Source organism: Camellia sinensis, chromosome 5 (genome assembly GCF_055761805.1).
Source record: "Camellia sinensis isolate YWXY chromosome 5, ASM5576180v1, whole genome shotgun sequence".
NCBI lineage: Eukaryota > Viridiplantae > Streptophyta > Magnoliopsida > Ericales > Theaceae > Camellia > Camellia sinensis.
Window position 1 is genome coordinate 176,534,945 of NC_138965.1, and position 18,948 is coordinate 176,553,892.

The following is an 18,948-nucleotide window of genomic DNA, read 5'->3' on the forward strand; positions in this document are numbered from 1 at the left end:
TGAATTAGAGCCGAGTAAACTTTGAGAATCATATTGAATGCCAAATTAGGGATATGCATGCCGTATGCCGAAGCCGAGTAGTCTAGGGTAGTCAGAAGGGTCCTGTTGAACAACTATGCTGTCCCATTCCAAAAAAGCATGATAAGAAAGTGGGACTAGAGAAAGATTCTATAAAAAAAGGAAAGAGACTGAGGAAAGAGGTATGTGAGAATAACTTATATTCTAAGAAAGATAAAATATCAAGAACTCAGAGATAGAATTGACTAGACCGTCGGAGTGTTAATTTCGGTATCACCGACCAGAATTGTTTGTCTGTTTCAAGTGACATTAAAGGAATCTTTTAAATCCCGTCTAAATTCTCCAGATTTACTTCCTTGCACTTCAATGGTTAAGCCAAGGCAGTAACTATTACAAATTTGTTACCCAACTAATAAATTTGTTAGGAGGGGGAGAAAGAGAGAAAATGGAAGGAGATATGACAGAATGAGAGAAGAGAGTATGGCTAATTTTTGACACTTCTACTATTTTCTAATTTATATATATTCAACAAACATCTTAATTACACCATTGGAATACACACTTCCTAAATTAACAAGCACTTAACACACATATTTAGATCCCATTTTTATCTTTTGATGTCATAAATATCATTTTAATTTGGAAAGAGTTTGGTTTCTCTCAAATATGCGCTTATCAAAATTGCCTCACACGGACACTTTTCATAAATTAAAAAAATAAAAAGGTCAGGTTGACAATCATATCTCAACATTTGGAAAGAATTCATCCAATGTAGGGCCACAGTGAAGAGCATAGACTTTCTTGGAGATTCCATTACTAATTTGCACCATCGCGCCACAATGGCTATGCCTTTAGAAAATCCTGTAGTTCTTGACAGTTTTATCAATCCTTTTGTTTTCCATATCTACATTATGTTTTTTGGTCCAAGACTATTCATATACCCCTCCATTATTAAAAATACAAAATCAGTGAAAAATGAATGGGACATGTAAAATGTAATCTTTTCCTTGCGTTTCAGGCAATGTTCAGTTGAGGAGTAGATCACCACCTGTACCTGTAAATTAATCAAATATGAATATTACTAAAACATTCATTCATTCATTCACCAAGATAAAATAATAATAATAATAATAAAAGTTACAAATCTCATGGTTTGAAAGTAGATGTAAGAAATGACAAAGGTGTGTATCCAACAGCAAAGAATCGAATAAACACTACCTACTTCGTTTTCGTTTTCATTTTCACACTCTTTTTTTTCTTTTAAATCTTTATTATGAATTCTGAACCATTTATATATATAACAAACACCACTTAGTAAATTTCTAAGGACAAAAATGGAGCTAAATTGTGATATGCATGACAATGGACACAGCTCATCGGCAAAAAGGTTTATCCTGTCCTATTGTTGATCTTCTTCAGAGCCATTTTTATGGATTATAGAAACCAACATGTTTCTAAATAAGAAACCCAGTTGGTTTCTAAAGATTTGGTTAATCATTTTTCTTTTCGAAATTTAAATGCAGCCAGTTATCGAACATTTGATTTTCTTTCTCGGTTCTTATGATTCCTTATGCATTTCTTTTTCTTTGTGTTCCTTCTCATTGTTAGCTTCTCAGAAATCAAACTTGATACCCTCCCTTCCTCCCTGATTATGTATTGCCAGGTTGACAGGGAAAGTTGCACTTATAACTGGTGGTGCAAGAGGGATCGGAGCCGCCACCGCAAAACTATTTGCTGGAAATGGGGCCCATGTTGTCATCGCTGATATACTGGATGAACTGGGGACAACCCTAGCTGATTCTATTGGTGGACGCTACGTACACTGTGACGTGGCAAAGGAAGCGGACATGGAATCAGCCGTGCAACTAGCGCTGATGTGGAAAGGCCACCTAGACATCCTGTTCAATAATGCCGGCATTGGAGGACCCACTGGGAGCATCACCAACCTCAAAATGGACCACATGACAGCTCTACTTGCCATTAACATGAACGGCATTGTACACGGAATAAAGCACGCAGCACGGGCTATGATCAAGGGAGGAAAAGGAGGCTCCATCATATGCACATCGAGCTCGGCAGCCATCATGGGAGGCCTAGCATCACACGCCTACACGCTCTCCAAAGAAGCCATTCTTGGAATAGCAAGGAGCAGTGCTTGTGAGTTAGGCATACACGGGATTCGCGTGAATTGTGTTTCGCCACATGGTGTCCCTACGGAGATGCTTGTGAGTGCCTACCAGACGTTCCTAGGGAAGATGGATTTGAGTCCCGAAGAAGTGAGTAAGACAGTGGGCAAAAAGGGAAGTTTACTGCGTGGGCGAAGTGGAAGTGTGGAAGATGTTGCGCATGCTGCCTTGTTTCTAGCGAGCGATGATGCTGGATTCATAACAGCACACAATCTTGTTGTTGATGGTGGCTATACTTCTGGTTGCAGTCAAATGAGTCACATCTACCAAGGGTAAATATGTGGCTGCATTATAGGACGTGCACTACAAAGGAGTACTAACGAATCAAAACTTTCATTCTAGCTAGCTGTTTAGTTTGGATTTCCAAGTGATCTAATTCATCATTACAGTGCATAATGTTCAAATTATTCTTCAAAACGTCCCCAATTATAAAAGGGTAACCTTTTCACTTCATTTTCAGAGCATAAGTAGTACCCACCCAACTTTATTAAGTTGCGACTTCAACACGCTAGGGGTGAAGGCACTGGATGACACCTATCTTAAAAAGTCTAAATGGATTGAGAATTCAAAACTGGGAGAATGAGATTGCGCTTGTAGATTGATTTTCAACTCTTCATGGAAGAGTGCATCTATGTTCTCACACACACGTACTGATGCACCATGTATATTCAAAATAAATTTGTTGACATCACCTTCGTAAACGATCACCACCTCCATATGCTTTTGCAATGGATGTACAATGGTCAAAATGAAGACTCAAGTAACCTGTCCTAGCAAAGAAAACTTAGGAGTTTTCCTACTAAGAGACTATAAATCTAATTCAAGGGGTGAAAATGCAATCCATAAAGTTGCGTACTCTAGTTCAAATCATAACCTAATTGCTATACCTGTCCATTCCAGCAAGCAGATAGGATGAGGGATGGCTATACCTGCAACATTGCCGAAGTACGAATGCTTGAGTGCATCCTCAGCAGTAATTCTTCCACTTGGATTTAAGCAGAGCATTTTCTGGAAAATAAAAATTAAAAAGAAAAGAAAAGAAGTGAATCATGAATTTAATTAACTATTGGAGCTACCACGAGCTTAAAATAAATAAATAAATAAATGCCCAATTTAGTCCTCCATTAAATGGGGACTAAATTTCCACCTTCAGCATGTACAGATGTTCAAAAATTATAAAGCTTAAATTAATTTCATAAAAGTGATGATCAGATGCATTTTACTCTACCAAATGACCAGACAATGGTCATATGGTTAAAACTGGAGCAATGAGCTCTGTATGGGAATCTATCATTGCAAAAACTGTGCCGGTCTGTTAAAGATTCCTGATTCTCATGGTGGACTAGTGTTCTGATTGTCACTCTGAAATATAGTAAAACCGAAACTTACAGAAAGAAGATCAAATCCAGCAGGTTCAAGACCAGTGACAACTTCTGCAAGACTTCTCACATGAGAGGGAAACTGTTAGGCAGAAGAAGAGCAAAGTAAAAATTGATGTCTTCGAAAAAATTTCTAAAACAAACCTGAAAATGTCCTTTACCTCAGTCATTGTAGAAATATAACCACATAATGAAGTTACTCCGGGCCATGTTGCCTCATTTGGCACACCCAACATGCTTCACATAAAATAATTGTATGTGAATAGGACTGAATAGAATTGAAAGATAGACTTGCATATTTAAGTCTGTGTGCTTAAGCTTTATAGTACCTAAACATTTCAATCAATATGTTCATCTCGCAAGTACCAGTGAACAGAGGCTGCTGGGTCACCATCTCGGCAAATATACAACCAACCGACCACACATCAACTGGGGTTGAGTAGTTCAAACCAAGCAGGAGTTCTGGTGCCCTGTATGGTAGAGTTCCCACCTGGCTAGAACTAGTTGAAGTGTGAGAATAGTAGACAACTGAACACCACCTCGGATTAACAATCATGAAGTCTGGATTTTACTCATATGATTCAAAGCAGTTTCTTGGAGTACAGTTAAAATGAAAACAAACTAGAAATAACCTCTGCTTATCAAAAATAAAAAAATAAAACCAACTAGAAGTCAAGAACCTCTTCTTAATACACAGTCCAGAAGGATAACATTTTCTGTAAGCAAATTTGGGAGAGATAAGAAATTTCCCAGTAAGGGTTTGGCAAAACAGCCCCAATCTACAATTGTAGCCTTTCTGCTCAACGTAATAGTCTGGAGGAATAACATTTGTTATCACAAGTATTATTTATACATACAATGAGCTACGTAAAAAAAAGAGGATCCAGACAGAAGCATTTCAAAAGGGTAGGCCCAATTTCAGGAGAATTTTTTAAGAAAATTTACCTAATTTTACAAGGAAATAAAACATATGTTGGTTATCTTAGTTGGAGGAGAGGGTACATCATCCTTTGGATTCCAAAGGTTTTAAATTGCTCTCAATCTTCTAAGTCAACATTCAGGAAATGTAACAATTTCATCTAATGAATTTAAAAGTATCATTTAACTATTACACAGAAAACCTATCTAAATGTCCCTTGGAGTCTGTTTTCTTTAATGGAAAAATAATTTCGAGAGAAAATTTAGAAGGTTATTATTTGCTAGTAAAATATCTTTCTTCTTATGTCTCCAAGTCATTTGGGAGTGAGATAAGAATTTTCTGAAGCCGTTTTTTCTCCCCTGTAGTGGTTGTGTTGACAAATTTATAGATGGTCAAATTGCGGACCACAGAGAGAGAGAGAGAGAGTGTACCCTTTTCTGCACTGACAATCTGAATTGAAAGAGTGAGAAAAGAAGCTCCAGTTTTTTAATGGTAAGACAAACGAATTTTTTTTTTACGTACCTCTCAATTTCCTATTGGCATTTTGGAAAAAGAGTTAAAAAAAAAATAAGAGTACCATTTTTGTTGAATATGATCTTGAGTGAAAAGTAACTTCCCTACTTAATTTCACGAAGGTCTCAGCCTAATCCCGTGAAGACATTTTCTTTCACTGATGCCCCAATATATCAAAGTGTAAACTTGCTTTAATTATCCAGCCAACAATCAGAAAGAACACTTACATATGCAAATTTTGAAAAGAGTTATTTTTGTATATCATGCATTACAAATGCATTTGATTGGGACACAAGACTTAGGCATCGTTTGGGAACAGGCTAATTTAGTAACTTTTTGACTATTTGGCTAAAAAGGTAGGTAAAAAAAACTTGTAGGTTTGGGATGACTTTTTGGCTAATTACGAAAAGATGTGCAAAAAGTAGAGAGAAAAGAGAATCTTTGACTTTTTGGTATGGGTTGTTGGCTTTTTGGCTAATTTAGTAACTTTTTGGCTAATTGGCTAAAATAGCCTCTTGCCAAACGAGGCCTTAGTTTCATTTGATTTGGTTATGCATGACAAATGCACTTCCAAATGTAACATCAGGTGCAATATTGAATTTATTAGGCTTGAAAATCCTAGAAGAAAGCTAACAACTATTTCTTTTGCTACATAAACAACTTTTTGTATTTGCAGGTACTATCAACTTCTATTCAACAAAATTGTCAGATATAAAACAAAATTTAGGACAAATAGCATTGAAGAGTGACATACATTGCCAGTATAGGTCCCGAGAGGAACATCAAATGTCCTGGCCAACCCAAAGTCACCAAGCTTCACCATTTTGTTATTGAGATCTATCAGAAGATTCCGAGGTTTCAAGTCTCGATGTAGAATTTCATGAGCATGGCAATAGATGACTCCGCGAAGAATCTGATGCATAAATCTCTGCAAATAGATATTTAATGAAGTCAATTGACATAGTCCCATAAAATTTTGTTGCTATTTCCAATAACTACCCACAATCTATCACACAGGCAAGAAGAAACTATCGGACCAACAAAGGAAAGACAAACAATAAGGGGAATTGGGCCAACCCTTGGATATTGATTCTCCTATCCCTTACAAACTCAATATTCTGTGTGCACATCTGCATGCATCGGGAGCTTCTATTTCCACACATTATTTCCTCTTAATGCACATACCTTTTTTGGTTTGGAAATCAACTTTCAAATAAAATTATTTGGTTTGGAAATCAACTTCTGAACAAAACTATTTGATTTGACTGAATTTTTGGTTTGGAAGTTGATTTACAAACAAAAGTATGTGGTTAAAATCAACATCTGAACCAAAAATGCAGAAATCAAGTGTGTGAACTAAGATAATGAGGTGTGTGGAAATAAAAGCACCCGCATTCATCTCTTGAACAAAGTGTTTGACAATATGGCCGGCTTATTTTTCTATTTTATCAAAATCATTTTAGTTCAAGACTCGGTTTGATAAGATCAAAATTCAATAAAAATGTTGCGAAATATATTTTTTTAAAAAAAGATCGAGATGACACCTAGATATATCAAATAATGTAGACTAATACCGTGGCTCAATGACATGATGGTCACAAGAGTCCAGATGCAAAAAAATATCAAAAAGAAAAAAGAACAAAAGGGAACAACATTTAATTTATAGAAAGATATTATAGTCTATGGAAGCAGCTCAATGTATTTTTTCCCTACTAAAATTAACTTCAAAAGTCAAAATATAACACAAAGCTGTTGACATCAAGTACCATGCATTTCAAAAATTCAAATGGCGGAAGGATCTCACCCACTTTTATCATATGTGGATCCTTTGCAATCTCTGGATAAGAATTAATGAACTTCTTCAGGTCCAGGTCTAGACACTCAAAGACAAGATCAACACTTTCTCCATTGCTCAGTACATTCAGCAACCTTTTTCCAAAGTTCCATTAAAAAATTGTTCAGAGAAGTTCATTAAATAAGTGATATATAACCAATTATAAAAAGAAATTGACAGCTCAATCAAGGCAGCATATAAACCAGATCTAAGATTGAGCTTGCTTTTACATGGAACCATCACATTTTAAAAGGACATTCAATAGAAAAGAACCCTTCTGATAATAGGATTGCATCCTACATGCAAAGCTGTCAAATTTTACATACATCCCTCACTACTGCAACCTGTAGGTACATGGACTCACCCCCGCTATGTGGCATCACCACATCACCCTCTGGTGGCTTCTCCTGCAAGCCATGCAGGGCAGGTGTCACCTCCAACTGACGACATATGGAGCAATAGATGTAGTTTTTATGTGGCAAAACAACTTTAAATCCCCACTCTCACAAAAAAGAAACAAGGAAATTACTAATATAGGCAAAAAGAATAGAAATTTATCAAAATCTTGAAAAACCAAGACCATGGGAGGTGTTTCAGTCAGAACAGCAAGCTAAGTTTTGATGCGTTTTTCTGTAAAAGAACATTAAGTTGGGGGAGGAGGGGGGAGGGGACCAACAGAAATAATTAAACCAACCTGTCCTTTGTGACTATTTAATATCATTTTTTGTTACTTGTCAACTATGCCACATGGACTCTTCTACTTTTCCGGGTGTGAGATACGTGTCCCGACACTCTTGCTTAATTTAGGCACTTGAATTCTCTAATTTTATATGATTTACTAGTAAAGAAACATTTCTAACTTGTTACATGAATAGGATATGTAAATTTCATATTTTTCCTAAATTTTATTTAAATTGAAATACATTTCTAATTAATTTACAATATCCTATCTAATAAAATTATATGATATGCAATGTTTATGTGTTTAAAATGTGTCCTGTATCCCTACTCAACTAATAGATATATATCTCAATATATGTACTCGCATTCAATGCTTGCATCCGAGTCTGTATAACATAACTTGTCTGTCAAAAACGAAAGGAATCCATAAGAGAAGGCTCACTCACCTGACTATGTTGATATGATCCAGTTCCTTCAAAAGGGAAATTTCTCTAATGAGAGAGCTAGGTACACCATTCTCATTTACAATAAAAATTCTCTTCACAGCTACAGTCTCATTGGTCACACAGTCTCGATATTTGTAAATCATACTAAACCCACCTTCTCCAATCTTCTCAATCAGCTCATACTGCAAACCCAATTGCATCACTAAAATTGTAAGTTGAGAGAGAAATAGATTATGGACAAATGTCAAACAATGCTAAATCGAATAAACTCTACCTTATTGTCCATTTGATTAGATCAACCAGTCCCCCCAACAACACAAGCTGAAGATAAGAAAAAGACAGTCTCAGTAACAAGTTCAATTAACAAGAGCATCTCCAATCCTCAATTTTGTTTTGCATCAAATTTAAATTTGATGAAAAAGTACACAAAATCCATCTCCAATCCATTCATCAAATGTTGGGCAAATGGAGGGAGAGACATTTTTTTCATCAAATTGAGATCCTCCATCAAATTAGAATTTGATGAAAATTTAAAAAGAAGAAACATAGGAAATATATATTTCATCAAATTTGATCAAAACATAAATTTGAGATAAGAGCTGAATTTTTGAAATTTTTTTGATGAGAGGATTGGAGTAATTCATATCGCATCAAACATTTTTACTCAATTTGAAATCAAATTAGATAAACAAAATTGATGAAGGATTGGAGATGCAATGCATATATATATATATATATATATCAATAAGCTGTTATACAATTGAGACAATTGATGATCACAATTTCTGAAGAAATTCATGAAAAAGCAAAACCACATGCCAGAAACTGGAAAAACCAATATAAACAACGAAACTTGCAAAATCATTACCCAATAAGAAATTAATTCATTTTGTCCCGAAAGAAAAACAAATTGGAAAGACAATGGGGCATAGGATTTGAAAAGGGAATGTGAATCAAATACAATAAAAACAATTTATCAACTTTCTTTTTCTTTTCTTCTTTCCTTTTTAAAATTTATCAAAATTTATAATTCAAACACAATTTCCATGCTTAGAATTAGTCACCAGTTATCCCATGAAAATTGTATCAGGGTTTATTACCCTTTATACTCTTAAATTATCATCAAATTATATTTTTAATCCCTTATTTGTCTACTAGGTCCCTAAAAATTAACATCTATTTAATCTCTAAACTATCGATTGAATTGATTAAATCTTAAAATATTTAATTCTAATTTATTTAATTTTTAAAAAGATTACAAAAATAAAATATTTATTATAAAATAGTAAAATACCAAATCTAATTAAAATTTTATTTCAAAAAAATTTTGAAATTTTTATTCTGTTTTTTTAAAATGGCATCAGTCCTTATGGTGAATTTTCTATATAACAATAAGAGTAATTATCTATAGTATTTTCTTACTTATCTTCTACAATAACTATGTGCTTACCTTTATCTACTATTATATACTAGATTTCGTTTAAGATTTTTCTATAATAAAATCTTAATTAGGCAGGTGTTTTGCTAATTTATACTTAGAAATATATTTTATTTTTATAATTTTTTTAAGGACTAAATAGGTTTGAATTAAATATTTTAGCGATTTAATAGATTCAGTCGATAATTTAAAGACTAAATAAATAATTTAACGATAATTTATAAGTCGAAAGTGTACTAAACCCTTGTATTTAACTTAACCCAACATAAAATCAAAACGTCAAATTCAGATATTGGAGTCAAAATTCCTGCATGCATAGACATTTTCGAGTGATTAATTTCTGTTTAGTGACTCTTCTTCCAACAGATTACTAAAAGCAGCAAATTTTGGATAAATTACAAAAGGATTTGTTTAATATATGAATTGTCCTTTTTTTATTTTAGAAATTACAAAAATCACTTTATTGAAATTTTTTATTTAACAAAATTAACAGAAAAATAAAATTCCAAACTTCTCTTTTATGTAACAATAAAATTATTAGAATTATTAATTGAAACATATTTCTAATATCATTAAAAACTGATAAAAGATTTAATGATTTATTAACGAAAGTGGTCATTTGTTATGTGATTAAAAATTTAAAGGGACAGAATGTAATTTCTAAAATCATAAAAGATAATTTATAATTTAACGGGTCATAGTTTATGATTGGGCAAATTATATTAGTAGATCTTATATTTTGACTACTATGTCATTCTCGAAACTACATTTTCAATTAGTTTAATTTTAAATTTTGTGTTAATTTGATCCAATTGATAATACTTTTAAAAATTTTGAACGAAAATTATCATTAACGACGTTATCAATTGAATCGAATTGAGAAGAAATAAAAAATATGAGTCAAAATCAAACAAATTAAAATTATAATGACCAAAATGATAAATAGATAAAATGTAAAAATTACTAATATAATTCACCCTTTATGATTTAGTTAGGGCTATTTTATAATTTATAAAAACATATGGATTTTAGTGTTATGTTCGGTCATTCATTTGGTTAATCTCTTTGGGCCTAACATTTTTCAGGTGAGAAATATAGGAAAATCTCAAATCAATTGAATAGTGATAAAATAATCTTATTTTTATTTTTATAGGAGTGCAAATCTATATCTGTACACCTAAAAGATTCTCATATATTACGCCATTATTTTTGGATTGTTCCACAAATATTTTTTCCAAATATCTTTCAAACCCCAACTCTAAACCACAAAAACGTTCTTAGCATTCAGGTCCATCATAACAAATATTTTACTCCAAAGACTAAAAAAAAAAAATAAGGATAAATTATAAATACACCTTTAAAATCTGATTAAAATACAAATTATTCTCTGTAGTTTTGAAAACTACATTTCAGCACCTGAGATTTCTAATTTCATAATAAATCGTTTATTTTATTAATAAATCATCAAGTCAATTAACAGTTTTTAAAGAAATTAGAAATAAATTTCAATTAATAATTTAGATAATTTTCTTATTGTATAGGAGAACAATTATGAATTTTATTTTTTAACTAATTATTTTAAATAAAAAATTCTAACAAGAGTATTTGTAATTTTTCAAAATACAGAGGACAATTTGTACTTTAAACAAACTTCAGGAGGTATATTTGTAATTTACTAAAAAAAAAACAATGATATGGGACAGTTGTAGGGATAGCAATTTGAACCCGACCCCACGGGAACCCGATCTCCCGACCCCGATGAGAATGGTTTTTCCTTGAAAAATACCCCCGTGGGGACGGGAATGGTATTCAAAATTAAAACCCTGATCAATTTTGGGCCGGGGACGGTAATCAGTGTTCAAGCCCCGACCCGTCCCCGTCCCCGTCCCCGTCCTAGAATTTCCCCCGAAGCAAAATTACCATTTTACCCCTATATATATATATATATATAAACCAACCCTTTCACTCACATAGGCTAAACCTCACACTCACTCATCATCACCGCCTCTCATCTCTCTCTGTCTCTCTCTCTCTAAAACCTTCCGTCGATCTCTCTCCTCCCACCGCCGATCTCCCTTCTCTACCTCCTCCCATTATCGCCGAGATCTCAGTTCACTTTCCTTGACCTCAACTCCACCACAACTCCACCGTCTCTTTTTTTTCTCCAACGACGGTGAGGCCAAGCTTGCCGAATCACCGCCATCATCACCGACCAAGCTTCGCCGATCCGACAGTGACACCATCCGGCAGTGAGGCCAAGCTTCGCGAATCTCCGCCGCGATCCTCACCCTAGATCTGGAATATTCTCTCTCTCTCTCTCTCTCTCTCTCTCTCTCTCTCTCTCTCTCTCTCTCTCTCTCTCGATTTGTTATATATAGATATATATATTATATTTGAGCATTAGATCTCTGTCTCTCTCTATGTTGTTGATGATTATATCCCTCTCTTTCTATGTTGTTGTTGATGATGAAGAAGAAGAATAGATCTGTTAGATCTATTTTTTTTTTTTTTTTTACATTTGAGCTCATTAGATTTGTTAATGGGTTGGATCTAACTTTTTTTTTGGCCGGAGAATTTTCGGAGTCGGAGAAGCCCGATCCTCATTAGGGGGCGGGGGTGGGGGTAGATATAGGGTCCCTGTCGGGAATCGGGGCCGGGGACGGAAGGATTTTCACCGTCGGGGATCAGGAATAGAGAGTGTGATCCCCGGTCTCGCCCCGCCCTCTTGCTATTCCTAGGCAGTTGTGAGCACATCTCTCTTTATAGTTTTAAAATGCAAATGCAGAGAACAAAACCATCAATTACACAAATTATTTTTAAAATGTACATAAGAAGAAGAAAATGAAGTTCTACACCGTGTAAGTGTAAATATCAGTGCAATACAGTTACAAGTAGACAATGCTCTTGTACCCCAACTTATGTTACAAACATATTCTTTGAACTTGGATTGAAATATGAAATGAAATTCCAATAAAAATGTATCGATTATATTCAAACATTTGACTAGAATTGGTGGAGGTAGATACCATGATAAAAAAAGCAAAGCTTTTAAGAAGCCTTTTTCTGCTTATAGATTTTGGCACAGAAGACATAAACCACCAAGTTACAGAAGCTGAGTCCAGCCAAAAGCCAGAAGAAATAATCAAGATGACCTTCATTCAAGTTATCCGGTATCCACCCAGCCTGCCCGCCTGCGGTCGTTATAGATGTCACGACAGTCAGAATCAAAGAGCTCAAGTAATTTCCCAATGAAGTTGTCAGAAGAGAAAATGCACTGCACAAGCTACGCATAGCATCTGGAGACTGGTCATAAAAGAACTCAAGCTGCCCGACAAATGTAAATACCTCCGCAGCCCCCAACAAGAAATATTGTGGTATTTGCCACAAGATGCTTAATGGTACCGGAATATCTTCATCCACCAAACCAAGTTCCCTTGCAAGTGCCAACCTCTTCATCTCCACCAAAGCAGCAGCGGACATGCAAAAGATTGAAAGAAAGAGACCGATTCCCATCCGTTGCAACTCTGAGAAGCCCCTTGCTTTTCCCGTAAATTTCCTTGCAATTGGGACGAGGAAGGTATCGTAGACAGGGACCCAAAAAATAACGCTGATGGTATCAAATGTTGAAAGAGAGGCTGCAGGGATGGAGAAGGAGCCAATGGCCGTGTCCATCATTGTCCCTTGCTCGACAAACATTGTAGACATTTGTGCATAAACAGCAGAAAAGAGAATTCCGGTAGCCCAAATAGGAAACATGCGCATCAAGATTTTTAGTTCCTCTACCTGAGTTACAGTGCAAAGCCTCCATGGATTGGAAAAGTTCCCATTTTTGTTCTCGGCATCTGAGACTACTGCAGCTTTGTCCAGGCACCTGCACAGGAGAGAGTTTTAGTGAAAATTTGACAGAATATGCAGCCGAGGAGAAGAACTATCAAGTATATAAAACCATCAGAAGGTAGTAATGTAAAAGAAAAGAAGTCAGAAAAAGAGAATTCTATGGATAGTTAATATCTGAAAGAAGAGAAAACATATCAGACAAAATATGCAATTTCATTCTCTAAGGAATGATGTAAAGATAAGGAGGAGCAATGTTAGTCTTAATAAAGATACTGCTTCCAAGACACGTAACAAAAATTAAACTTCCTATTGTGTCATCATAAAGCAAGTGAGATAAGCCCATTATATTTTTAAATTAATTCAATGAAAATCTATTATTTATCCTCAACACTTCCACAAGAGAGCAATACACAGTCTCATTACTAGCAGTATAAGAGATAATTATGGTGGTAACTTGTATGCTTCAACACGGAAAACATTTGAAAAAGGTTGTTTGTGTCCAAAAGACTCTAAAATACATGTTAAGGCAAAAATCAATTGATAAGTAGGTGAAAGCTTCTGAGATGGCAGAAGAAAACTGACAGTGGATTAGTTTAAATGGTTCAGAAGTGATACAAGTGTTTAACCAGGAGAACAAGGAAGAAAATTACTTCAGTTCATCAGTATGCTCCAGTTTCCTGCTTCCTTCAATTGCTGAGGTTTTATCGGGTGTTTCATACAGGAGACTATTGTCTGTAGGGACTTCCAAATTCCACTTGCGGAATGATGCAACCAAAACCTGGCACATCCTTGTAAGAGGGCTTCCCCCAGGTTTCTGAAATCTATACAGAGGAGTGCCTGCAAAGAAACTTGCAATAGCAACACCCATAAACAATGCTGGAATGCCAAAACCTAGGCCCCACCCAGCATTGTCTTGAATCCACACAATTATACTACTTGATACAAGAGCACCAATGTTGATAGAAAAATAAAACCAATTAAAGAAGGATCCCTTCTTTACCCTTTCTTTAGGATCAGTATCATCAAATTGATCAGCCCCAAAGGAAGAAACACATGGTTTGATCCCACCGGTTCCAAGTGCAATTAGATATAGCCCAAGGAAGAATACTGCATACTGAGGGGTAGTGGCAGAAGGGCATATTGAATCAACACATTCAGCAGGCTTAAACGCGGGAATTGTTGCTGAGAGAGTCAATGTGCACATTCCCTATACAAAATAACACAGTTCAACAACGTAAAAGAGGGGCATGAACATCCATTCCTACAAATTTTGAGAAGACACAACACAGAAAAGATTGATGTAATTATCTCCTAGTAACCACAGGAAAAATGCTTAGCTATTGTCTGCTTTAACTTAAGTCAAGAAACCATATCCCAACGAAGTTGGATAGACCAGAGTCAATATAAATCCCCAACTGCCACGTTATCCAAATTATATTTCACAACATCGGAGATGGGGAAAGTTTCTGTTTGAGAACATTAAATTTATCCAGAAATTTAGTTCTAAGTTCTATCCCTGTTTTTATATTAAGCATTTAAGAAATGGGAAAAAAAAAAATATAACTGAGGATTCTTCGAAAAAGAAAGTAGTGTAAACCATTGCCTCTAATTTCACATACTACTCATCTCCCGTTCCTTCGCCTTGTTGGTGGTATTAATGAAATGTCCAGATTCTTTTTGTCTTATAGTTAAATCTCTAGTTTATGTGACATATATAGGTCTATTGTCCTTTGCACCATGTTGTAAGATGATAAATGCTAACACATTCTACTTAAAAATCCACTACCATAGTGACCCATGATTCAAGTAAGATCAGACTTAATGGTTCCATTCCAGCTCAATCATTAACTAAGTAAGAGGTAAATCTAGGTAATAGCTATGATTATAAATTTTTAATTGATATTTTTTCTTACTGAATTGGAAAAAAAATAAAAAATATATCAAACTCCTACAAACCATTACCTTGAACAGAGATCGTCACAATCAGTAAATTTCTGGAATACTAAAATATCCTAAATGGAAATGACCCAAAATAACCTCATTACCACCCAATAATTAGTAAGTCACTCACCTCTATAATAGAACCATGACCAATAGTAGGAAGAGATTGTTCAACAGAATGCTGTAGGTAATACGTAATTGGAAGCTAAAGATCATTCAAACTACAAACATGGTTTGAGCAGAAAACTATAAGATGATGCACTACATGTCCAATACAAAGAAGGTTCAAGCCAGTATGAAAAAACTAAGGTTGTTCATCTATCATCATCCAATTATTCATGAAGGCACTAAGATTTGAGCACAATGACAACTTCATTTCATACTTACAATGAAATAAATTGTAGAGAAGGCAGCAATTGTCCAATATCTTCCCCAGTATGCATCTGCCAAGACTGCTCCGATAAGGGGTGTTAGGTAGCAAGTGCCTGACCAAGTGGTAACATTTCTTGCAGCAGAGACATTTCCTTCGTGTAATTTTGTGGTGAGATAAGTGACAAGATTTGTAGCAATCCCATAATAAGCTAAGCGTTCACAGCATTCAGTACCTGTTTTTTTTTTTTTTTTTTTAATATTCAACGATGTTAGAAGAAAAAAGATGGAATATCAAAAACATTAGGAATTGTAGACATTGTTGAAGTAGTAACTACCAAGAATGAAGGGGCATGCTCTCCACTTCCCAGTGTTGCTCTTCAACACGGGTTCCCCCTTAATGTTCACTGAACCATCTCCTGTGTAAAGTCCACTGCTTTCATTCTGAAGACATAAAATGGGTAGTTAGGCAGAGAGCAGAAACCTTACTGAGTAAAAATATTGGTGTGTGAGTAGGTGGGTGGGTGGGTAGCAAGTTCTGGCACCAAAGAGTCTCCATATTTAGGTAATTTCTCTGGCCTATTATTAAGCTTTTGACAACCTTTTATAACATGTAGTGTGTGTAGACATGATAATCTGGGCTGAACAACACCTAAAATACTGCTGCTATAACACCTAATTGGGTTTGAAAAGAATGTTATTTGGCATTCCAACCTATGTTACCTGGAACATGGATTGTTTCAATACGTAGAATGGGAACAAAACCATGGTACGCCACATGCTCTAAAATGTGGTACAATAGGAATAGACTTGCATATATTACACTTAAGAATTTAAGGTATTTCTAGAGTAATTTTCTTTTAACTATTGGGCATCCAATAATATATACATATATATATATATATATTTCATTTTTGAAGTTTTTGTCTTGTCAAAACTTAAGTCACCTTAGATTTTAATTCATTACATTTGATTTTTTTCCTCTTAAGGTAAAATTTAAGGAAATATATTAGAAAAAGCTTTAGGGATCGTTTCAGATTACTAGATTTACCATTTTGGAACTAAAGTGTATCATGTTTCGGAACAAGCGTTTTCTGGTAACATAGATTCCAACACATTTAAGACCAAGGAACAGCTTGCAAAGCACATTCAAAGAGGTTTTACACTTGTTCTTATTAGTATCCTAAAATCTCAATCCCATTCCAACATTGACAAAACCTTCATTCATGATATTCACAAGATACTTTATTGTATTATTTTTTATTGTTTATATGATTTTCAAACTATTTATATTCTTAAAAATTGCATTTCTACAATAATTACTATATAATATAAAGAATTTGTTGTGTCTTTATGCATTTTATAAAAACTGGTTTGGAGAATATTCTAAGAATTTGAAGTATGCCTGTGAACTTTTTGGAATGTTTCTATAGGTGGAATGAAGTGGTTTTTTTTTTTTTAAAAAAAAAAAAAAAATGAATAGTCTAAATATAATGATGAATTGTTTTAGTCCTAGAACCGTCCAACCGAACCATTTTTTGGCAATCAGATTGGGTCCCAAGGTTTCACGGTTTTGTTCAATTCTTAAATTTTCAAAAAGCGTAACAACCAGTTTGGTTCTGGGTTCACCTTAGAACCGAACCAATCTGGTTCATGAACACCCCTATTATGCATTATGATGCTATTTAAGGTTTGGTATGAGAAAAAAAATCAATCTCCTAGCTCTGGTGATAATTGCTGCATGCAAAAAAATGGGCATCTTCCGCATCAAACAGTTGTAACTGACCAACAGCGAAACAAGTGTGTTGTTTATTTCAAGATCAAGAGGTTGTAAACGCAGCAAATCAGCTATCACGATGGCACTAACAAGTAACAATTAACAAAAAATCAACAGTGATATTGATGATAACTAAAATACAGGATGGAAGCCAAAGTACTCAAAATATCAGTAATTAAAGTATAGGACAACAGTTGATTGCCAAACTGCTGCAAATGACAAAAGCCTTGGGTGCAAATCTATCTAAACATTTAATACCAAACCAACAAAATGGGCTAACATCTTGCACACTAATAAATGCGGCAAAGTTAAAACCAAGGTTGTGTCCTCAATTCCCAACTTCAAATTTATATATACATATATAAACCCAATGAGTTTACAAGATTCAAATTTTAGGGTATAATTCAGAACTCCACATTTCATTCCAGCAGAACTGGATTTGGGTTTGAATTAACCTTATAACTGATGTTCCCTCTGGAATTTTCAATTTTAGATTTGAGGTCTACGAAAAGAACATATCTTTCATTGTATAGCTATAAACTCACTCAAATACTAGTAGAAATTTGAAACAAAGCTTCTAAACTCCAATCACACTCCAGAAACCCTATACCCAAAACTGAATTTTACCAATAAATTAACCTAATAATCAATTAAGCAATCTCAATAATATAATCAAAGGTCAACATCAACCAACACCCTAATCTTCCACAATTGTTTTAAAACTCAAAGCAAAAAGTCAAAATAAGAATTTGATACAAACACAAGTAGATATAGAGAAAGAGAGAGAAGCATAACATCAATTAGCAATCTCAAGTATAAAATGGGAAGCTAGCATCAACTAAAACCTTAATCTTCCTCAACTTTTTTATAACTCAAACAAAATTAAAAACTCAAAATCAGAATAGGAACAGTTCAAAATCAAAAGTCCAAATCTTCCTCAACTTGTATATATTATATATACACGCATATAGGAGCAAAAGGATCGAAAGATACCTGTGGAAGACCATCTTCCAAGAGCAATCTCTCCTCCAATCTCTCCTCCAATCTCTCATCTTCCTGGGTACCCATGAGCAGGAATCAACAATCTCTCTCTCTCTCTCTCTAGATATATAGATAGATATAAGAACAGTTTAAAGGAAATAAACGATGAGATACGTACAGATGTACAGATTTATATTTATATTTCTTGAAAAGAATGCCACAAACCGAGTTTTATGGCTGGAGCACACCATTTCTTACGCCGGCCAGGGTTGGATTTTGGGTGATTTGGCAGGAAATTTAAAACAAATTATTTTATTTACTTATTTTGAATTAATAAATTTAAGGGGAATTTACCTATAACAAAAATGTTTAGGTGTATTTTGGTAACACCTACGTTTTTAATTTTCTGTTTATATTTATAAAATTTAAAAAATTCAAATAAAAACTTATTTGGTAAAATTTTTGATTTATAAATCAGTGGTCTCAGTTTATAAATTTGGCCAAAAAATGAAAACACAAAAATGTGTTTCCATTTTGAGTTTTTAGTTTTTTTTTTTTTTACCACCCAACACTAGCCACTAGCCGCCACCATTTTCTACCACCGTCTTCTGCCACCACTACCTACCACC

General features: G+C 34.4%; 3 protein-coding genes across 3 annotated transcripts; 1 reads left to right on the top strand and 2 right to left on the bottom strand.

Annotated features, from left to right (window-relative positions):
• Positions 1-815: 815 nt before the first annotated feature.
• LOC114281673 (cell division control protein 2 homolog) lies at positions 816-8,176 on the bottom strand. Its single transcript, XM_082872340.1, has 8 exons — positions 7,977-8,176; positions 6,824-6,944; positions 5,770-5,943; positions 3,913-4,073; positions 3,745-3,820; positions 3,594-3,665; positions 3,134-3,212; positions 816-1,072 (listed from the first exon to the last, which is right to left on the bottom strand). Exons 1-8 carry the CDS (start codon positions 8,174-8,176, stop codon positions 1,044-1,046), a joined length of 912 nt encoding a protein of 303 aa, XP_082728466.1. The 3' UTR covers positions 816-1,043.
• ATA1 (TAPETUM 1) lies at positions 1,353-2,480 on the top strand. Its single transcript, XM_028201829.2, has 2 exons — positions 1,353-1,405; positions 1,682-2,480. The coding sequence occupies exons 1-2, from the start codon at positions 1,353-1,355 to the stop codon at positions 2,478-2,480; spliced, it is 852 nt and encodes a 283-aa protein (XP_028057630.2).
• A 4,018-nt stretch (positions 8,177-12,194) lies between the features above and the next one.
• Positions 12,195-18,650, bottom strand: LOC114281688 (protein NRT1/ PTR FAMILY 8.3). The gene is made up of 5 exons (XM_082870519.1): positions 18,332-18,650; positions 15,900-16,005; positions 15,580-15,797; positions 13,902-14,458; positions 12,195-13,285 (listed from the first exon to the last, which is right to left on the bottom strand). The coding sequence occupies exons 1-5, from the start codon at positions 18,404-18,406 to the stop codon at positions 12,463-12,465; spliced, it is 1,779 nt and encodes a 592-aa protein (XP_082726645.1). The 5' UTR covers positions 18,407-18,650; the 3' UTR covers positions 12,195-12,462.
• Between the last annotated feature and the right edge of the window lie 298 nt (positions 18,651-18,948).